At 35.2% G+C, this 24,092-nt stretch overlaps 1 protein-coding gene across 1 annotated transcript in view; it reads right to left on the bottom strand.

Moving 5' to 3' along the window:
- Positions 1 to 1,099: 1,099 nt before the first annotated feature.
- Positions 1,100 to 24,092, bottom strand: part of dpy (fibrillin-like protein dumpy) — a 297,194-nt gene continuing 274,201 nt past the window's right edge. Inside the window, exons 63-72 of the mRNA XM_089103158.1 lie at positions 21,610 to 21,798; positions 19,490 to 19,682; positions 16,659 to 17,218; positions 14,053 to 14,226; positions 11,501 to 11,698; positions 9,333 to 9,530; positions 7,811 to 8,017; positions 6,041 to 6,229; positions 3,697 to 3,923; positions 1,100 to 1,408 (exon numbers count right to left, since the gene is read on the bottom strand). Coding sequence (XP_088959284.1) covers positions 1,100 to 1,408; positions 3,697 to 3,923; positions 6,041 to 6,229; positions 7,811 to 8,017; positions 9,333 to 9,530; positions 11,501 to 11,698; positions 14,053 to 14,226; positions 16,659 to 17,218; positions 19,490 to 19,682; positions 21,610 to 21,798 — 2,444 coding nt within the window. The remainder of the gene's footprint in view (positions 1,409 to 3,696; positions 3,924 to 6,040; positions 6,230 to 7,810; positions 8,018 to 9,332; positions 9,531 to 11,500; positions 11,699 to 14,052; positions 14,227 to 16,658; positions 17,219 to 19,489; positions 19,683 to 21,609; positions 21,799 to 24,092) is intronic.

Raw genomic sequence — 24,092 nt, 5'->3', positions numbered from 1 at the left:
TGCTCACTCCGTGAAAAATGTTTAAACCTTAGTTTTTTGGGGTTGAAGGGGCAAAAAAAGGTACCTAGGTTAGGTTAGGTTACGTATTTAATATATTCTATGTTTTACCCTAACTCCCCCTAATATGCAAATATATAGCCCAAATTTGTTCATAAACCATTATCTTTTCATCCTATTTCGTATTATTTCATTAGCATTAACGAAACTTCACTTCTCGCGTAGGTTCTGGATTCTTAATAAGTACCGACTAAGCAATATACCAAAACTACCTAGATCTAATGTACCAAAGACTATTGAAACTTCCTGACCTTGATTAACGCTATTAATTGAATTCTTAAGGAGAATTGGTACCAGACACAATTTTTGGGCCCTGAGTGTTGGTTGTTTCCATGGTTACACTGCATACTTTAAGAGAAACCTAAGCATTAATAAAGAATCATTTTTGGAGGACGAAGGAGTGCTACCAGAGTAATACTCATGAGTTCCATGGCTAATGAACAATGTTCGGGGGAAAGTTAGGTGAAACAGTTTATTTAAAAAAAAGCTAGAAAACTGTGGTCAAAATTAAAGTAATCTTAAAGCTTTCCAGGGGGGGGGGGATATAAGGGACCCTTCAGTGATTCTGCACTCATTATTTATTGAAATTTTTACATGTTTGATTAGTACGTATTAATAAACTGTTTGACTCAAATTGTCATTAGACTATTTTTGTTTTAGGATTTTTTTTTTTTTTTTACCAGAAGTGGTACCAGACAGAATCTTCTGGGGATTCCCCTTGTGTTGGCTGCTGTTTTCATGGTTACGCTGTTTCCAAGGTTACCCGGTTGTTCTTGGCAGTGTAAATTTTCAGGAAAGAGAATATTGTAATGAAGATCTTGGAATTTCTTTTTGAATTTTAAATTTTCCACATTTGGTAAAATATACTTTAAAAGGTTCTTTTTCGATTCTTCCCTGAATCTTATCATCCTATATCTAAAACTCGTTCTATCACTGCTTGAAATGTGGGTGCATCATTTAGCAATGCCACTGCGAAAATTTAGCCGCAGTACGAAGTGGTCGCACTCGTGCCCAGACTACAGCACGTCGGAGGAACAATTATTTAGCCTAGCCCAGGAACAGCGCTAAAATAACACTTACTATTTGGTGTGACATCTATTTTCAGCATTAAACTATCTCCAATTTCAGCTTGACTGATCTCTCGACCAGATGTCGTGCATATCCTCATGGCACAAACTGGCGGAGGTCCAGTGTTGGCGATTGTGCCAGCAGTACTAATCATGGAGACGTTAAATCCGAGTTCAATTTCTTTTGTTGATGTTTCATAGACGCATCGGATTTGGTACGCTTGAGCCTTTACAGTTAGTAGCTGAGGATGCTTTTGAACAACCAATATGAAAGATGCAGTGCCCTGAAAGGTGTAGAGAGCTATTAATTAAAATAATTATAAAGTTGCGTAATGCCAAGGAGCAGGGAGAACGACGGTAGTTGTTCTTACGGAGTGGAGTCAAGATATAGAAAGTGGGGACAGGAAGGACAAAAGCGCTTGCTGTCGTGAAACAGAGTCGAGAAATCAGAGTCAAGGGGATCAGGAGAAGATTTTAATAGTTTTTACAGATTGGAGTTGAGAAATTAGAGGGAGCAGGCAGGACAATGCTACTTGTCTTGTGGTGCATAATGGAGGACTTGGACGGAGTAAGGAGAGCAATGAAACTTTTTGTTATCAAACAGAGTAAAAAAGTCGGTTGGTGCATGTAGGAAACTGGCACGGAGTCGGGAAGTTGGAGGGAGCAGAGGTGACGATGGCACTTTCTGTTATGGAACAAAGTAGATAAGGCAGTGAAAGGATCACAACACCTAGTCTTATGGAAGGGGGGGTAAGAAATCGAAGGGAGCATAACCTATTTTCATAGAACGGAGTTGACATTAACAGGACCTAGTCTAAGACAAAGCAGTGAGCCGGAAGGATGAGGAAACTGGCTTTCGTGGAATGGAGTTAAGAATCGTTCTCGACGAGAGCAGGGAGGACAACGGAACTTGTTTTAGGTACCGGAGTTAAGACCTTGAAGTCGAAGGAGGACAGTGGCACTTGTTTTAATGGCATTGTGAAAGCCTAAAAGAGGGGAAGTCTTAGTGAAAAGTAGAGTCGTACGATGACCATGGAAGATAATCGACAACAAACTGTACAGCTAATTTTGATTAATGAACAGACCTCATTATAAGGCTAACCAGCAATATAACATATATAATATTTAGTAACCAGGGTACATAATTACTTCTAAATAATTTAGGATTACATATTTAACAGAATAAGTCGTGAATACTTTTTAATGATCTTACCCTTGCAGAGACGATGGAAATCTCATTATCAGTATCAGTATCATCCCAGGAGGAGCAATATGAGAGAAGAGGAGCACTATCATAGAGGAGAGAGGAGGAGCTATGAGATATAATAGCCTATTATAAATAGGCAATCATGGAAAAGATTTACTTTTTTCTTGTCTGAGTACAGAGAATGTATTTATATACACATTAGCATTTTTGTGTAGAAAAGTATACTTTAACAACCCTTTTTGGCTATTCTATTAATCTAAAGTAATTCAATAACTGGAGCTAATTTTTTCGGTCTCTGAATATTTCTCTGCGTGAACTTGCATGCATAGATATAGACATAGACATATTTTATTAAACTTACTCTTTTTAGCACTAAAAGCACTAATACCGAGGGTTTTTACAAATACAACAAAGTTAAATAACAAATACGACAGCCAAAAATAAATAAAACCATATTATGCCAACCATATTAAATTAAACCATATTATGAATATGCACTATCTTATTAAAAGTTCTACCCGTTTTAATATATTTTCTTTTCAAAGATGAACTTGCATTTAATGATAGAAACAGATGAAAAGAAAAATGTATGGAAAATAGAGAAAAGAGAGAGAAGGAGAGCGAAAAAAAGAATTAACAAATTATTGCCTAGGAACTATTTTACTTAATTTAATCCCATAAGACAGAAATAAACCCAGGCACATAAATTGGGGGGGGGGGGGGGGTACGAATTTTGGAAAATATCTGTTTATTTTTGGAATTTTCATTGAAAGACATTTTTATACTGTAATTTAAAATAATTGATAAACCAACGAATTTGACCACGCTTGGATTTTGAGAAATATATTTTGCAACCCCCACCCTACATTTTCCTAAATCGACTTACCTGAAGAAGCCCCTCTCTGAGAAAGACAAAATGATGATTAAGAAGACAATTTCTGGTACAGAAGGCGTCGAATCGACATTTCGATTGCTTCCAACCGTTAATCAATGATGATTAACGAAATTTCAATAATTATGCAATATGAAATTGTCTTATCTTTTATTTCGAATTCCAACTATTTCTAAACTTGGAACTATCATAAAGCAAGTTTCTAGGAATTATTTCCCCATTTTTGTGAGTCCTTCTGGCCCATCTTACCCGCTCCCCATACTTGCAAATATGATAATAAGCAACATAGATTATATTATCTCACAAATGAAGGTAGCAAATATTGCCTTGAAATTGGTTGCCTTGAATGGGTGATACGTAAGACAGATTGAATGATCATTGAAAGAGAAACAATATATTCCTTTTCAAATAGTAAAAAACTAAAATTAGTAAAGAGTAAGATTAGTCAATTAGTAAAGAGAAACAATACTCACATCAATCAGTACAAGGTCACACGTGCCAAATTTGACCTTGAAATCAAAAGGACCAATGTCCCTTTGACTTGAAACCACCTTTCGGCACATCTCCTCCTTGCTGTGTCCTTTGACGTAGATAACCCCATCAAATCCTGGGTCATTTGTAAATATATCAAGCTGGACTCCGTCAGCGAGACAGTTCACAGCCATATCAGGTCGAGGAATATCAGTTCGACCAGTTACAGCTAAAAGAGAAAACAACTCACATATGTATTCTAAAAGCAAGGGTCAAGGACGATGATCCCCGTCAAGAACAAGGAGGAATTTTTAAAACGTATCAAAGAAGAAAATGAAAAATACTCTTACTCTCCCCCCCAAGAAAAAGCTTCTGAAGACGCTCTAAAAACAACCTAACTGAATTCACAGTTCCCTTGGCTGTGTTAAAGGTTTCAATCTTTTTCGTTAAAATAATTACCCCGTTTTCACTCTTACAACTCGAGAGAAATGTTTGTCTACACTATTGCATTTCCATCAGCAATTAGGTTGCACAAAAAAAACTAACAACATTCTGCTCTTTTTTTGCATTGTATATGTTACCCCCCCCCCCCTTCATATTTAAGAGAACCCTGGAACAAATGGTTTTAACATAGTAACAAGCTACTTAACAACCCTTTATTAATTAATTTATAAACCCAGCCTTTGTTTTCCTTTCTATTCTCAAAAACAAATTTTATCTTTTCTTTTTTCATTATTAGTCCTTTTTTATCTCGATTCGCCTTGTTAATTTTTCCTATTCTCGAGGCTGTAAATACTGACGCCAAACGTTCACAATACATGAAAAAAAATTAACGTTGCTTATTTATTGGTATGTTTTTACAGATTTATTTAGCTAGTTAATGATGACGGTCCCTTGTGGTACTAAGTTCCCCCAAATGGGTACATTCGATTCATCTTACTATTGAAGCAATATCTAGTCGAAAGTTACGAATGGTTATTCTTTTGCAAGGAGAGTCAGCCGTGATCTTTTGTACCTGCCTTGTATCTACTCAGTGGGAGACTGATAAAGGAGAGGAGGGCGGGGTCTCTTCAAATCATATTACAAATAAAATAGCTAATAAATTGCATTTAATTACTTAATTAGTTAATTGTAAACTGAGGAGATAACCTTTTTAATATAGGAGCTACATCGTATGACTGCATTGATGTAACGAAGAAACACATTACTGGAGGGGGTGCATTTACGACTACTTGTAATAGAATGGTGCTTTCTAAAACTCTTCCCTGCATTTTAAATACCTAACTTGACAAGTATGCACGAGTTTAGGGCAAGAGAAAATGTCCAAGCACTTCCTTTTCGATACTAGAACCAGTTTCCAGTCTCAAAAGTTCCCCAAACTCTTTGGTTCCACTGCAAGCTTTGATTCAAACGTCTGGGGAGCAGTGTTGCCAACGCTTTGATATAAACTTTACCAGTTTTTCGATTAAAAGTGTACAGTAAGAAAGTAATTGGTACCACCGGAACAGCAAGTTAAAAATTTGCCCTGACAATAAGAAAACTTTCAATAAATTAAAACTTTGAACAGATATTTGAGTCAAAAAGGAGCAAGTAAAGCCTAAATGTACCGAGAAATCTGATTGTACCAGCAATTTCCAAATGCACTACACTGTGTCAGGACCTCTAAATTGTACCAAAAACGGTACAATTGTACCGCGTTGGAAACGCTGCTGGGGAGATACTAAAAGAATGACTAATAATGACATGGAAGAAGATTTGCATCATAGTAACAAGCTCTAATGTTCGGAACGGTTATTCGTTCGCAAGGAGATAAAGCCATGATCTTTTCTACCTGCATTGTATCTACTCAGTGGGAGACAAATAAATAACCTCTTCTTAATTATTACGACTAATTTTACCTTAGAAAATCAATTACAATTTGATTGTAATTTAACTAATTGCTTTCAATTAAGTAATTATTCAGTTAATCGACTGTCTCACTGCGATGTTATTCGAACTTGTAAAATAAATAAATTTTTCCCTCCAGAGTCTTTAGCTTACTTCTCGTCGTTTCTGATTGTTACATCTGAAAAATGTCACAATTTGTCTCAAAAATGACATTCGAGCACTCTTTGCAGCATATTTTTGGTAATTAAGGATCAGAATTTAAATACTCCAGATAAAGCGGCAAAGTGTGTCTTCTATAAGAGGGATTGCCCAAGCCAGCTAATCTGAACTTTAACTCATTTCACTATCTTTTCATACGTCATCTGATTTATCAAATCATAAAATGGGTCTACTCCTGCGTAAGCAGGAAGACTGCACAATTTATACATAAATGACGCAAAAGAAACAGTATATACTTACTACAACCATTTTTTGGGTTTCCAATATACCCAGTAGGACAGCTACATGTTGCCTCGTGGTCAACAGGTGTACAGATGGCGTTGATGCCACATGGCTCATATGAGCAGGGATCAACACAGATTCCAGTCTCACACGCCTTCTCAGACGGGCAGTCCTCGTTTGTCTTACATTCTTTGTCTATACGAGGTACTAAAAGGAAGAACAGGAATAAAATCTAGCTGAAAAAAAACAATGAAAGGAGAAAAAACTTACCTTCAAAGCAAAAGAAATTAATTTAATAATAATGTAAATAATTCACGTAGCCCTTATGATTTCGGTATGGGATACAGATCAAAATCATGCTTGAGCAGAGCATTTTCTCAGGTGGGCGGGACCATAAAAAGGATTGATTTTTGGAACTAAATTTGTAGCAAATGTCCTGAGTCCACCAGGGGACGAGAGGTTGGAAGGGAGTCAAATCTTATTTGGAAAGAAAACAATTCACTAAAAGTCAAAGGATTGTTGCAAATTATATAATCCAACAACAACAATAATTCCCCACTAAGCTGATGTTCCAGTCCTTTCGATAAAAACGTTCTTTTAGTCAAATTAACACAATAGTCCTTTCGGTCACGATCAACAGTAACAAGTAAGCTTATCACTATCAATTCATTATTTAAATTCAAATTCAAGTGATTTCAGAATGGATTACTAAATTATAGATCTTCATTAAGGGGTCCTTGGGTGAATGTGGATAGACTTGTCAATATAGAAATTTCAACAGATGGATAGGTATTTAATGCCTGAAAGCTGCATGTGTCATGGCTACAAAAAAAGAATAACTCACATACATTCAACATTATTTCAAACATTCAACCCCCCCCCCCCCGCTCCGCTACAAATCTTTCTCTAAACGTCTTTCAAGATTGATATATTTCGCTATCTATTTTACTGTCCAGTAATCTTTTCATCATAAAAAGGAAACGAATCACTCATTTGACCCCATATTACTAAAAACATTCCCTTCAATTCTATAATTCGGGACAAAAGGCCATAAGGTGAATGCAGGTCCGCACAGTTCCTCCTCACATGGGATATAAGTGAGGAACGTTCATCTTCCTTACTACTACTACTACTACTAACAACTCACCGCAGCACCAAGCCACCTGAGGCCAACACAGCTATGCACGCTCCTCCTCCATCCCAATCTATGCAAATCCTCCCTCTTTAAACCCTCCCAGGAAGTTCCTATTTCCTTTAAATCTTTCTCTATGAGATTGAACCATGAAACTAAATATTGAACCTAAATATTGAAACTATATATTGAACCATGAAACTAAATGAGTAAAACCAATCAGTTAAATTTGACAACACTTTCTGCCCGTAAAAATTAAAATATTAAAAATATGCTTATTCCCCAAGAAAACTGTATCTTCAAATGACAGCTATGTCTTCTTAAACTATTTTGTGTCATAAGTTTTTGGCTGATTTTTCACCCAAGTTTTTTTTTTTTTTTTAGTTTGGTTCCCGTTATTACCAAGAGCTACATAACTGCGTATGGAGGTCATTTTCATTCAAAATTGAATTCCTAATTAATTCTAATTTTTTAAATATTTATGATTGTGGAAGTTTCCAATTAAAAAATTAAAACAATCAGAAATCATTTTCACTGTCCTTTGTATTTTCAGACAATACACACGTTTAGAAGAGCATGAAACAAAAGCCACAAGGCCCCAATAATTTCATTCTTGGGTCGCACACTCAGAAGAAGAAGAGAAAAGAATAACTTACTAAGTTCACAGGTTCCATTATCACTTCTAAAGAAATCCGGCGGGCAGCCACAGTTTCCTTCTTCGTCTATCTCAAAGCCCTTTTCTAAGGGGCATGTGCATTTGCCCTTTTCGTCAACAACGAATCCCTTAACTAGAGGACATATACATTCACCATCTTTGGTTATAATAAATCCTTTCTCAATATCACACGGTGCTGGTTGAATTGCTGAAAAAAAAATGATATAAACTTGAATTGGAGAGAAAATAATGGTTAAATGTTAATTCCATCACGACTACTAACAACCAATTGCAGCATCAAGCCAGCTGAAGCTAGCACAGCTGCCTTCCTCCACCCAACCTAATCAAAGCTTTGCTCTTCAACCCTCCTATGAACTTATAATTTCCTTTAGATACTTTCTTTTGACTCCACACCATTGGGGCTGACATGTTTTTCGTTTGGCCCGTTCTATGGACGGACGAATAGCACAATCTTTGGCATTGCCTCATTCTTCCTACTTTAATGTATCTTAGCCATAAGTGGTAAACGTTTTTAACCATAAACAATGCCCGTTTATCGGGACTTGGTCTATTTATGTAATGTATTGATTCTTAATACATGTAAAAGCAATCAAGGAACCCAGCAAGCCCAGATAATAGGGTATCAGGCTTCCAAATTTCGGGGTCACGGATTTTAGCCTGAAGTCAGTTTTATTTCCTGTCGGAAAAAGAATAGAATACCAAGAGCATATTCTTTTTTGTGTAAAAGTTGTATTTGGAGAAAAAACATCAGAATTCGAAGTTTTATATCTACAGCCAGATAAAGAATTTGACTAAACAAAAGGGCTAATAGAAATTTTTGGGCTAAGAAATTTTTGGGCTAAGAAATTTGAGTAAAGACAGTTTTTCTCTTCGTAAATGAGTGTTATATAAATAATATTATATATTGGAGCATTTTCAACTGTTGAATTGCAAGCATACGGAATTGGGGGTGAAAACCCTTAAGGATTATTCAGCTAGAAACTTATGTATAGTGTAACACTCAAAAATAGCGAACTTCGCTGAAGTAAGGATGCTAGGACTGCTTTGAAAAATTTTAATTTTGTTTTATTTGTCGCATGTTGTTGTGAGTCTTTTATCTTTTATATATTTTTGTCTTGCTGAGGACGGCCCTTGGACGTAGGGCCGAAATATTCATTCAAATTATCTCCACTGTCTTACAAAAGTATTTCCGTATTGTTCTTTATGCTTTTGTTAAGTGTAAGACTCCAGAATCGGGTTAAGTTTAATCAGGTAAAGTTGGACTAAAGAAGAGCAGTGAGAATTAAAACGAACAAGGACGTTCCGAAGTTCTTACAGTGAGGGGCGGGGTTCCACTTAGAAGTTTTTTTTATAAAGTATTGAAAGTCTCAATTTCTGTAGAAAGAAAGTTGGAATATTAGTAAAATTTAGGTTTCCATAATTTTCAGTGAAAGTAGCAGGGAGATAAAATACAGAGCCTTTTAAGAATATAATATGGACATCAAAACAAGAGAAATTCTTACCAAGGACACATGTGTTATTATAGAAGATGAAGCCAGGTGGACATTCACAAAGAAGTGTTTTCACAGGTGTTGTATCTGCCACTTTGCACTTGACATCATCAGCACATGGCTCCAGCACAGCACAGGGTAGAACGCAAACTCCATTGATACACGCTTCTTTTGATGGACACGCATCATCAAACTTACAATCAATTTGAACTGAAAAAAAAGAAAAAATATTAAAAACGTTCTGAGACAGTACTGGCTGTACATACTACAAAAACAAGGAATGAAAAAAAAAAATTAAGGAAAGAAAAAAAGAAACGAGGGTGATTTTCCGCCGGCTAAAAAAAAAAAAAAAAATTTCGTCTTTTCGTTCAATTTCCTGACTGAAAATTACCCTCGATTTATTTCAACTTTTCATTAATTTTTTTTTTTTCATTCTTCATATTTGCTCCTACACCATAAGGAACTCTGACTGAAAATAGAAAAAAAGCCTTTGACTCCATGTTTTGGCTTTTTGCACCAAGCCTTTCACTTCCGACAGTTTTCTTTAATAAAAATAGAAATAAGTAGAATATAGACCTAAAAGAAAATAAAAATAATAAATAATTGTTAAAACTTCTCAGATTGAAGAACTTATTGCCCCTCATCCCATAACCCCAAATCACCAGGAAAATTTTGGATAGGAGTTTGTCATACAAATAAGAGATGTAGGGCAAAAACAATAATTATAAATTGCCCAGGTGAGCTGTTGACAGTTTATAGTGACATCAATTCGCGAAAATGTAGGAGCAGGGGGGGGCAAGAGTTTTTCTTTGATTTAAATCAAATGAAGATTCAAAGGAATTTATATTTCAAAATCTAACTAGCAGGGTCATTTCTCGATTTAAAAAAAAATGGAAAAAGAACATTTTTTTCAAAGTCTATGAGAACCCCCCCCCCCCCATTAGCACACATGAGAGTTTAGCATGATGATGTGCAAAGCTGTCAGTACTGGTATAAAATGAAGCAAATCAAAATCTAGATTTCATAGTGTGTTTTAAATAAGAATAGAAATAAGAATGTAGCAATTCTAATTAATAGAATATTAAAAAAATGAAAACAGAAGTAGCAATAAGTCACAGTAGCAATATAGCACAAAAACAAAATGCTAATAAAAAATAAAAGGAGCTTTTAGACTGACATATTAGATTGAAACATTTAAATCTTTGTATATACCAACAATTTATTGCCCCCTCCTCCCTCACACAAATCATGTGGACGGGAAATTTATCAGTTAGCATCTGTAATAAACAATGTTTTTTTCATTTGAAATAGAAACACAAAATTTATTTCCGGTTAACGGTTCGAATTTATTATTTTTATTCTTAATCTTCAACGATTTAAGTCAAGATATGTTTTGTAATAGGATATGTAAGATGAAAATATAAAAAGGGTCTAGGTTCATCTTATATATGGGGTAATATCCCATAATTTATAGTTTAGAGATCAGTATTTTTTTTAATAATTTTGATTACTTAATTTAAAAAAGGTCACAATAATCCTGAGGTGGGCGACAGCCTGAATTTCCACTGAGGGGGAATTTTTCTGTTAAATAATTTTAGTAGAGCTTTTTACCCAGAAAAAATATTTTTTATTCAAAAAAAAAATATTAAACAGCTACTCAAAAAAGATTGTATTTAATCAACCGGTTCATATAACGGTTTAACACAGTTCTTTGCTCACACTGGAAATTTTTTACTTTTTATTTAATAGAAAAATAGAATAAAATATATCTACATTAATTAGTTATTGAGAAACAAATTTTGTTCGGCAGTTTTAATTTTGGGATGCTTAGGGATACATAAAAAAGCATTAAAAAGTTTAAACTCTCCCTGCAATAGCTTGCACAGGGGAATAAAAAATTCATTAACAAAAATATATTCTTACAAATAACACCTCAATAAGGACAAATTCTTTCATTTGCCAGTGAAACAGCAAAACAATCTCTGAATATTTTGACCACATATGGCCGTCTTCAGCAGATAAACTCCCATGACATGAAAAATTCTGGTTTTTATTTAGGGTATATAATATAAAAAAATCTGTGTAGGTGATAACTTTAGCACTGAGAAAATTTGGGGTATTTCAGCATAAACTAAAAAATTATGCAACATAGTTGTATGAAAATTATAAGATATACATACCCCTCGTACAGCCATCTTTTCCATCTCCTTCATATCCCACAGGACAGATGCAATTCACTGTATGATTATCCGCTTTGCACATCGCCGGTTCTAAGCAAACATCTTGCGTACATGGAGAAACGCAAAGACCGTTGATACACGCACGATCAGACGGACAGTCTTCATTTGACTCGCAACCAATCGCAGTGCAACCCGTCGCTTAAAAAAAGATACGTGAATTAGTATAATGGGTGGTGACAGAGCTGCCTATGGTGGTAATATAATCAGAGGCCATGAATCTGATAGCAAACCGAGTGGAAAACAAGGTTGTGAAGGAAGATGTTTGGCTCTCTCCCTTACGAGTTGGCTAGCTGTCTCCCTCCAAGCTGACTGAGAACAGCTTATGAAGGATGACAAATTGAAAAGATTGTTCTTTTTTGGCATCTGGGGCCAAGCGAAAACCAGGTCGTCCCTGAATTGGTGGGAATATATTATAGGGAAGGATTTATAGTAAATTGGAAATTCTTATGAGGGGGTAAAAAGTGAGGCATTTAATAGATTGGGGATGGAGGAGGAGCTTGCACAGCTTTGTTGGCACCAGGCGGCTTGGTTCTACAGTGATTTGTTATTAGTATTACTGGTTCTTGCAATTGGCCTAATTTTTCTTCTTTCTTCTTATTTTTTCTTTTTATCTATCTCTTCGTTGTGTTCCAAAAGATCACTATTTTATTGCTGCATTTTTTACAAACTCTTCTTATTCTTTTTTCTTGGGGAGGGGGGGGGGTATCTTTTTTAACTGAAAACAAAGACTAAAAACTGCATTGATTAGTTGCAATGATATTATATTTTTTAAGGTATCTTACAATTATGATACTATTAAAGTAGCTAAAAAGGCTACTGAACTCAAATACAAAGACACTTTTCTAGTCTTCCTTATAGCAACATTTTTTCTTTCATTTTTTTTTTTTTTTTTTTTTTTTTTTGTTCTTTTCACGTAGAAAAGATGAGCCAAGAACTTCCTTGACTGAGGGGTAAGACGCCATGAGCAGATACAGATTTATATTCTTAAAAAACCTTTATAGAAAGTTTCCCCTTTTTGGCCTATTAGGAATTTTGAAGATGACACACCTCCATCAGCATCTTCAAATTTGCAAATACAGTGGATTTTTTTTACAGCCTTTAAGACTTTTTGGAACTCGGGGCGAAGCTACAATCCCGTCTTGTCCTCTAGTTGGCAACGGTGCCTTAGAGTTTACTTCAAAGCATTTGAATATCTTATAAAGGCTTTTTAACTGTAAGCAGAGGTGATAAACGGGGGGTGTGGCAAAACCAGAGAGGCTGGGACCTTTGAACCCAGACAATGTTCTCTATATCCAAGAAGAAAAAAAATTGTAGGTACTGACTTTCAACTTACAAAACCTAACCAAAGGCATCTCGCTTAGTCAATGATTCCTGAAGCCAGGGAAAACGAGCAAACTAAGCCAGAGAAAAAAAAAAAAAAAGAAAAAGCCCATTAATGTTTTCACTGGCTGTGAATTCTCTCATTGCCTTAATTTTCTCTGGCTTAGTTGCACTCCCTCCTAATTATTATTCTGACTATACCTCTGTAGGTTGGTAGATTTTGATCCAACTGTGGTGACGCTTTCTAATTAAGTCAATTTGGAATTTAGTAAAAATATTAAGACGCAAATACAAAAGTTCAAAGATACCACTTTTTATTACGATAAGGAACGTATCCTGGCAAGTTATACTTAACAAGAAATTGATAAATCACCACTTCCTAGATATATAAGTCATTGGGTCCCGATGAAGTTGTTCGAGGTGTGTTTGATTACATGTATAAATCATACATTTTTTGGGAAGGGACAGCCTGATGCTAACCTTATACCGGACCGATTTCTGGTTCGTTGATATAGAAATACCTTGGAGTACTGTCGGATTATTGTAAGTGTCTAAATATCTTATTATATATTATTGTAGATTTCTGATACTTGTGGTCTTCCTGGGACAACCAGTACCAGCAGAATATATATCTATTATTAAACCTTGTACTAGTGTATGTTAACTGAATAAAAGTATTGTATTATAGCCAACCTCTTGACAACCTATATTTAGTCTCTTGAATAAACCCAGCTGGTACGCCTCATTAGTCAGGTCATAGCCTAAGGCAAGCGACTAAAGTTTAATTACCTTATAGCCAAAGTTTCTCTCCCCTGTAAATAGGGAATAAAGGTAACAACAACAACATCACCTAAATACCATAAAAACCGCTTTACCACACAATATCAAATCAACAAGATAGGGCAAACATCAACTTAGGGCGAAGTCATAATCCGTCTTTTCTACTAGTTGGCAACGGTGTCTTAGATTTTACTTCAAAGCATTTTAATATATTATAGAAGCTTATCAACTGCAAGCAACGGTGATAAACGGGGGCAGCGGCACAACCAATGAGGCGGGGACCGTAGGTTTTGATCCAACATCAAATTAACAAAATGGGAACAGTAGACTTATATGCTCTGTCATAATCATTCACTGCTAACAGTTGAAATAAATTGGGCAAAAGCACTTACTAGAGTATGGGTTGCCAGATGTACCAGGCGGGCAAACGCAGAATGGTTTATGGTCCATCCCTTCACACTCAGATGAGGGTCCACATGGCTCATTGGCAGGTCCACATACAGGAGTGCAAACTTCATTTTGACAAGCGTGTGTTTCAGGACAGTCTGAATTACTGGTGCATCCAACTGAAAGAAATTAGAACGTTTGAAAGAGTGAAAAAATAATAATCTGAAAAAGTGAAACAATAAAAAAAAACAAGTAAGATAACAAATAAAAATGAGAAAAAAGAAGAAAAGCAACAAAAGGAAGAAATAAGAAACGTAACTTGCTACTTATAATTGTAATAGAGTGACTAGTGCATATAACTGAAAGAAATAGAAAAATTTTGCATGAATAAACAATTATAACGAAAAACAAAACATGAAATGAAAAAAAAACAGAAGCAAGTCAGCAAATAGAAAATGTGTAAAACGAAGAAAAGTGAACAATAAAACTAAAGATAGAAATATCAAAAGCAACATCCTGTAAGTAAATATGAAAGATTACTTGAAGCTGAGGACAGGAGAGAACTATTATGAATTAATAAATAATGTCTATCCATAAATAAATTTATAACCATCATAATTTTTTCTTTAGCGCTGTCGCATCTGAAAGGACTTACGGAGAGTGTAAAATCAACACATGTTTTTGGTTGCCACCAAAAACATGTGTTGATTCCTTCAAGCGAAGCTTTCACATATTTGTGAAACACGTATTAAACTGGGCAAAAGATTAGTGGAGTATTGGGCAAACGATATGCCTTGTGTCACAAGGTATTTTACAATAAAAAAGAATAAAAAAACAACCATTGAAGCCGATAATCTTGTCATGAACTGTCAAAGAATGACAGAACAAAGAACTGATCAAAGAATAAAGAACAAGAAGGAAATACAGATACTAAGACAACATGCTTAAGAGTGGTAATCAGCATTAATGGTTGAAAAAATAAAAATCAGAAAAAAACACAAAAGATAATAAATTACTTTTAAAGGAATACGTCAACAGTAATAGATCATAGTCACAGCCACGGCCAAGAAGTATAAAATTAGAAGATTATAAGGCCAAGAAGTATAAATAATTTTTAGAACTTATTAAAATATTATAGTCTAATTAAATTGAAAGAAATATTTTAACTGTTATCGGTAAAAAAGAAAAAGCCTGACAAAAAAAAACAAAAAAAAACACTAGAATATATCCATATAAAATATTATATTAGGCAAATTTTATCTTTCCGAATGCAAAAGCATTAGGTAGTATATTGCTCTTATGTCTTATCCTCCTAAACAACTAGATTGTTAAAAATTCCACTTTATGCCTCATTACTCCAAACCCTAGAGTTTTTGGCCCGAAAGATCGTAATAGAAAATACGGTAAATCTCGGGCATAATAAAAATAATGGCAATTTTTGGAATTAGCGTATAGAATGGACCCTCTAAATTGATGTTTGACCCCGTCCAAATTCACTAATTTCTGGTTATTACTGGCAATAATAATTAATAGTAGTCCCTGGGAATTATTGAGGAGAACAGGCCCCACCCAAATTTAGTTTTGACCCATTCCATCCCTTAGCATTAATTCCTGGGTATTATTGGCAAAACAACTAACAATGAATCCTGTCATTTATTGAGGAAAATCAAATCCACTGAGCAGAATTTTGACTCCACCCATAATTACTGATTCCTGGCAGTTATTGCCAATAATAATTAGTAATAGCTCCTAGCAATTACTGATTGAAATACACTTCAACAAAACGGATTTTTTACCCCGAAATTAATTACTAACCCTGGTTATGATTAGTAACTACTACTGCTACTATTACTAGCAACTCACTGCATCACCAAGCCATCTGAGGTAAACGCAGCTACAGAGGCTCCTCCTCCACCCCGACTTATTCATAAATTTACTCTTTAACCCTCCCAAGAAGTTCCATTTCCAAGAAGTCCCTCCCAAGAAGTCCCCTGAAGTTCCCTCCTAAGAGTTTTTTGCTTGACCCTAAATGGACGGTCAAAAAGGACGATATTTGGCAATATATCATCCTTCATGTGCGAAACGTGCTTTAGCCATGTCAACCTTTTTCTCATTATAGCCCAAGAAACTGGGATAAAACAATGTTGTTTGATATACACTCACTCCAACGGGTATCTAAATGTATCTATAGATGACAATAATTGCTACTGGAGGAAATAGACCAAATTCAAATTGACTTTGAGTTCCCTCCCAAATAAACTGACAGAAATGTGTCAAAAATGGAGTCTTTTATCTAGAGCTCTGTTTTCAGGCCATCCACATCCAACACGGAGTTCGACACGGGTTGTGCAGATTATCGTTTGAGTGAAGTGCATCAATACGGGTTTGGCTCTTCTCAGAACCCGTGATCAACCATGCTATTCTGGCGCGTTACAATATTGAATAAGCCGTGTCCAACACACTTGGATAAAAAACATTTTAAAGTTTGCCTAGGTTAAACACGGAGAACCTGAAAACGATTTTTGTCGAACCCACTCAAAACACGCTTCAAACCCGGTGCCTAAAAACACAACAAATTCTATGGTTAAAAAAAAAGAACAAAAAGCGGTACCTAAATAGCATCCAATTAAGGGGTCTCCATCGTAGCCGGGCGCACACTGACAAATAGGCTGATGTTCCTCCACACGGCAGACAGTGTGAGGTCCACAGTTGCACGGGTCTTTACATTGTGAATTAATGCAAGCTTTATCAGATGGACACTCTTCATCGTAGGTGCATCCATCTACAACTGGCACCAATGCTCTGCAACTACCTTCTTCACCTGCAATAAATCCATCCGGACATGCGCATATAAGTGTCCTCATTGGTACTGTATTGACAGCTCGACACACAGCTGTATTATGACAAGGATCGAGAGTGGCACACGGTTCCACGCAAAGGGTGTTAACACACGCCTCTTTGAACGGGCAATCGGAGTCCACTGTGCATTCGAGGACTGGGACGCGATCACAGCTAATCTTCGCATTGCCAGTAAATCCGGGCGGGCAGCGACAGTTCGCACGGTGCACTGCAGGGAAGCACTCAGCTCTGGGTCCACATTCGTCGTAAAGACATGGATTAACACACTTGCCATTGCGGCACGCCGCTTCTTCTGGACAGTCTTGATCAGACCTGTAAAAATTACAAAATCATGCCTAAGTCTCCAAATTCATGGAGACTAACAACCTGTGAAGAGGATGGAAAAAGCAACTAGGCGACCGAAGAATGGGTATTTTCAGTATGAATGAGAGGGAAAAAATTAACATCCAAATCCAATTATGCCTGAAACATGATTATTTATCGCAATTAAACCAAATTTGTGTTCATATTTTCAAGCAGCCGACAGAACTAAGATTAAGAAAAAGAAAGAGAAAAAAACTTATCGACTTTAAAGCCATTATCAGCTGCTGGAAAATCGAATAAAAAGAACCTACTTCACCAGTTCCTTAGTTACAAAAGACTTTTTTGAACCATAGTTTCTTATCTGCGTTTTCTTTTTCATTTTAAGTTAAAAAAAAGTGTATACTTTAAATCCAAAAACATCGTTTAACTGTTATTTACTTTTCAGATACTTTATTCGTAATCCTTTGTAAGCATGACAATTTTTTTTTATCCCAAATTACTGTTGATTTCCCTATGACTAACGGAAAAGAATCAAAAACACGCTTATATATTTACTTATTATTTATTAATTTCCCTCAAATTCGAAAAGTATTTAATATAGAACAAAGGAGCGATTTACAATAGGCTTAAAACATAACAGAATAAAACCTATGGTATAAAAACAAAATAATTCATTCCTCAAGCATTTTCTAATTCTGAAAAAAAGGGGAAAGGATACGCATAGAGAGAATATTCTCAGGCTTATGGTAAAAGTTATCTATCTTAATGTTAGGTAATTTCAACTGCAGTTTAATTTAGACCTCGAAAGTAATTCACTGTGTCTAAAACAAATCGGAAAACCAAATAAAAATTTAGTACTACCACAAAGCCATATTATTAAATCAAATGACTTCCTATTTTTGTTGTTGTTGAATATTTAAAATTAGCATCCACTTCGAATCCCGAGCTGAAGCAGAATTATACAATTTCGGAGACCACACTACCTTTCCATGATAATAAATAAAAAGTTCAACTAGGGATGAATCTTTTGATAGACAGTGATCAATTACGCAAAAAATACTAGATATTATGGTCACATATGCAGTGACCGTCATCAGTATTAATTACATCAGTATGACTAATGATGACAGTCACTGCATACCTGATTGAAATATCTATTATTTTTTTGGTGAAATTTATCACTGTCATATAAAATGTTTTATCCCTATTTGAACTTTTTATTTACTGAGCCAGAATATAAAATAACCCCAGAAAAAACAACAGTATCAAAATTCGAAAATGAGATAATCCTGTCGCAAATTCATTCAGCTGGGATTTTAACTTTGACAGCAGTATGCTTACTAGAAAAGGGAATTAAAATTCTTAATTAGACTAGCTTTAGAATGACTAAATAAAATTAAATTATCAGAATATGCAATAAAAGACACATCCCATCCCCAACATATAAGGGTTGTAGACAAGACCGAAAATAGGGGGGAGGGGGGGGGGGGGTACCGGATTCGAGCACCCCCCACCCCGAAATATCCGTCCGACACCTTAAAAAAGGAAAAAAATGCATAGAAACAAATTTTGATGCGTTATGTACGGTTTTTTTGCAAGTCCCCAAACAAAAATCCTGGACATGCCCTTGGTATAAGATAATGTCCAGTGAGAAAAAATAGTCTGACTATAGTCTGGACTAGATTAATATTACTATTAACCAATCAAATCAATCAATTAAACATAATATTAATATTAAAAGATTTAAGCCGAACTGGCCAGCCATGACTAAAAAAAGAAATGAATATAAAGACGACAAACGGGCCAATGGCCGTTGAAAACGAAGAGAACAAAAAAAAGTGAAAAAAAAAAAACAATCCAATTAATATTTCGCCCGTACACAACAAGGCGTCTTCTGGGTAGAAAAAAAAAGCTAGAACCTAAAACTAAAAATATAACTAGAAAATATACATCAAACTAAAATAGACTAACATAAAATATATAATACACAATTACTATATATTTTATGTTAGTCTATTTTAGTTTTATATATATTTTTGGTTTTAGTTGTTTGTTTTTTTTTTCTACGCTGAAAACGCCTTGCTGTATACGTGCGAAATATTCGTTCGATTTTTTTTTGTTCTCTTCGTTTTCATTTACTGGCCATAGACCCGTTTGTCGTCTTTATATTCATTTCTTTGTTTTTAATATTATTATTAAGCACTGTACGCCAATAGAAAGACTAAAGGGCTTAAAAGAGGATACTAAAGGTTAGAATAAATAAAAGGGATCAAATCTCACCTGCATCCAACTACAAAACATCCCTCTCGTGGGTTCCCTTCCATCCCAATAGGGCATCGACACTCAGCTTCGTGATTCATTCCAAAACACTCTGCAGTTGGGGCACAAGGGTCAGATACCAAACACGGGTTCACGCAGTTGCCATTGTGACAAGCCTTGTCAAAGTCACAATCCCCATCACCACGGCAACCGACTGAAATAGTATTTCATATAGCATGATACTCATGTGTCATCAACTTAAAATAATGAAATGGTGGAGCATAATGGTAAAGGCCGTATCGAGGATTTTTTCGGGGGGTTTTACACAAAAAACGCATAATTTGTTTGTATATTCATTTTTTTTACGTTTTTACGAGTCAAACAAACATTTCGGAAGGGGATGTTCAGAACCACTAACCTCCCCCCCCCCCCCCGGGGGTACGGCCTTAATAGTGGTGGCTTTCATACTATACCGTTCACACTAGCGTAACTTAAGACTTAACGTTACATTATGCAGCCTTACGGAGCACATTTGGTCCATACCGTAGGCACTACAGGCTTAAGATCTCCACATAACTTTATGTTATGATTATGCAACATTATGGAAAATTCAAGAGGGTGGGGGTTCTGGAGGAGCAATTAGTAAATTTTAGAAAAAAATATAAACTCTACCTAAAACGCCTTTCACGCCGTTTTTTCATCACATAAGATCATCATCATAGCTTAAATTTCCACCTCCATTCAATATTTTCAATTTTAAATAGTGTGTTTATGATGATTATAACGATTTTAGACGATGCTCCTAATGTTTTTAGGGATTTTAATGTTAGCCTAGTGCGGAAGGACTTTTTCAATTATGAAGAGTTATACTCTATGGAACGTAGCTTAACCCTTTAGCATATGAAATTGACTATGTAGTGCGAAAGCGGCTTGATATAGAAGAAGAACAACTAAAGCACTCTATGTAAAATTAATACATTTACGGCTAAATAGTCTTGACTGAATAGCCTATTTCTCGCCTAACAAAAGAAAACGAATGCAAAACACTAAAACTAAAAACGTTACACAGACAAAAAAAAAATTAAGCGAAAATCACGCTTGATAAATCCTCTTGTCGAGGTCGTTATGTAAAGCCAATAAATATCAAGGAAATTTCGTAAGGAAAGGGATCGTTTATCCTAGCGTATTTTAGAAGAAGGCTGAAATGCCCCTTTTTGACTCGGCCATGGCGACATACGGTGTTACGGTGACATATGATGTATACGGTTTTCGGCATGATAAAACAAGTCACGACCCTTATACAGAAAAAAGAAAAAGGGTTACTCGTTCATCAACTGAAACAGATTTGCTTCAATCTTAAAATGACTACAACTCTTATATAATTCCAAATTTGAATTTCGATTAGGATTAAAATAGGAACAGATTTCTAAATTAGATTAGACCAAAATAGGATTAAACTTGCTGAAAGGATTAAAATAAGATATTATTTTTGGTGAGCTTGTAAATTCAACAATGAAACATTTTCTGAAAATTAGGGGAATTTAAATTTTAAATTTAAATTCGGGATTAAAAATTTCATTTACATCTCTCTCTTATTTTCTTTACAGTACCCGGAAACATCTATGCCCAGGGATTTATACCGGGTTATAATACCTAGAAACATTCCCATGAATCTATATAAAAACAATAGATATTTACCCCAAAAAACGAAAAAAAAAAACCTAAAAGGTTAATATTTCATCGACTGAATCAGGATTCGCTTCGATCTAAAAAATGAAACAACTTTTTAGAGTTTCAAAATTATACCAGACTTTGAAATATTTAAAATAGTATATTATTGTCGTTACGCTTGTAATTTCACCAGGGAAATTATTCCTGAGATTGAGGAAAATATAGAAATTGAGACTACTGCTACTAATAACAGCCCACTACAGGACCAAACCACCTGAGGCTAACTGCAGGACCAATCCTCCGCCATCTCAACCTATTCGAGGCTTCACTCTTTACCTCCTCCCATGAAGCTCCAATTTCCTTTAAATCCTTTCTTATGACCTCTACTGACCCCATTCATGGACAACCTGCTTTTCATTTGTCACCAAATAGATGGCACATATACAAAATTTAAGATAAGTTAAACTTACCAGCATAACATCCAGTTTGCGGATTGCCTGCAAAGCCTTCTTGACATAAGCAAATTGGGTGATGGTTCTGCACAAGGCACACAGCGTTCCTACCGCAGCTGCACGGAGATCTGCACTGGTTATTTATGCACGCTTCAGTATCTGGACAATCAGAATCAACAGTACAGCCAACATTATATGGTATTTGAACTAAAAGAACAAATTTACAGGTGTCAATTGACATAAATACCCGGGAAAAGACTTTATTTTGTCTTTGCTAAATAAAAATCCGATATTATATATAAAAACATCGATAGTTGAAACTGCCTTTGAAAAAGGAATCATAGGCAGCACAATCGTGCTGCCTAAGGAAAGAACGATGTTGGCAAAATGCGTTATTTTTTTTCATACCAGGGCCCTTCGTATCGAAGGAGTTGTCGAAGAAACTTCAAAAAGGGCTCATTTGATTGGAAATTGGAATGGCTAGTGCCCTTTTCAATAGTCGAAAGTGATTGGAAGGCAACTAACACCCTATCCACGCCCACCATTTCCCCAAACACATCCAATCGAAATTTTGAAATAGCCATTTTGTTCAGCGTAGTTGATTTCCAGATGGAAATTATGTTTTTGAGGAGGACACTCCCCCACAGCCCTCAGGGCAAGGGTTGTAAGTTATGCCCTGGGGGCATATAAGATTTTTTTATAGAAAGCGTTGTCGTAGAAACTTCAAAAAGGCTCATTCGATTGGAATTTCAAAGGGCTAGTGCCCTTTTTAATAGTCGAAAGTGATTGGAGGGCAACTAACCCTCTCTCACACTCACCTTTTCCCCAAACACATCCAATCGAAATTTTGAGATAGCCATTTTGTTCACGTAGTTGAAAACTCTGGAAACTAGGTCTTTCGATTCAGGACACCCTGAACTCGCAAAACCTCTAAAAGTTCATTCATTTTGCTCACACTTTCATCTAGGATGCTTAAATCGTCAGATTAATCTAAGTCCAGGAGACTTATTCCTCCCCATTTGATTTCGTGGTCTCCCATTGCCTTTCCTGTGCTCCTTAAAACAAAGTCCATCAAAATAAACCGTTACAAAGGGGGATAGAACACAACCCTGCTTAACTCCTGATTTAATGCAAACCGGCTGCTAACCTCATTTCCTACATTAATCGCAGCAGTGTTATTCTCGTACATATCACTAATCACTTTAATTTAATTGTCTGGTATATCATACAAGGATAAACCTTTAGTAAAGCTCTTCTATGAACTGAATTGAACGCTTGCTCATAATCTATAAAACTGAGGACCAAAGGCGTTTGACAACTCAGGCACTTCTCAATTATTAACCTAAGAGTGAAAATTTGGTCGACACATCCTCTACTTTTTCTAAAACCGCACTATTCTTCTCTTAAAACTTTATGTATGGCATCTCTCAGTCTATTATCATATTACTAAGTAATTTACTAACTACAGAGACCAGACTAATGCCTCGATAATTACCACACTCACTTTTATCACATTTCTTATAAAGTGGCTTAATTAAGGTTTTCCTAAAATCTTTAGGTACTTCCCATTTTTTAAAAATCATATTCTCAGAACCACCATATTTAAGAAACTCATTTACCACACTATCAGCACCTTGACCCTTATTATTTTTTAATCCTTTCAGTACTGTCGCTAATTTTTCCTCACAAAATAAAACTTCCTTCACATCCAAGGTATCACAAACTTTTTCATTTTCCTCTTCATCTTTACCTGCAGCTCTGTCTCGGTTTAGAAAATTCTCAAAATGTTCTCCCCATCTCTCTTTAAATCTTTCCTGAATTGTGGCCCCTTTCCTATCTTTAACTGGGCCAAGTCCGGATTGACTACTCCCTCTCAATTTATTAACATGCCAGTACAATATTTTACTATTATACCGTCTAATTCCATCTTCCAGATTCTCGGCAATTTTATCCTTGGCATCCACTTCACACCTTCTTAGTTCATATTTTAATGCTTTCTCCACTTATATATATATATATATATATATATATATATATATATATATATATATATATATATATATATATAAATATATATATATATATATATATATATATATATATATATATATATATATATATATATATATATATATATATATATATATATATATATATATATATATATATATATATATATATATATATATATATTCTGGTACCATGCCATCTTTACATCTGCAAGTGGTTCCCATCTTTCGTCCATCGTGTCTATTTTGTACTAATAGCCTAGTTCATCAACCCGACCCAGAATTCTGCTCCAACCCAATAAAAAAATATAAAAAAGCGATATAAAACCCAATAAAAAATATATAGTTTTATATCAAATATATGAAAAATATAAATATAAGAAATATAAAATACGAAATATAAAAAAAAAATAAAAATATAAAAAAATATAAAATATACAATATAAAAAATATAAAGAGTACAAACACTATTCCATCTGGTATCATGCCATC

The sequence above is a fragment of the Artemia sp. Qi Xiang Cuo genome, chromosome 17, assembly GCF_049724085.1.
Source record: "Artemia sp. Qi Xiang Cuo chromosome 17, ASM4972408v1, whole genome shotgun sequence".
NCBI lineage: Eukaryota > Metazoa > Arthropoda > Branchiopoda > Anostraca > Artemiidae > Artemia > Artemia sp. Qi Xiang Cuo.
The sequence above is the reverse complement of the archived record's forward strand: the minus strand, read 5'-3'. Positions and strand labels throughout refer to the sequence as shown.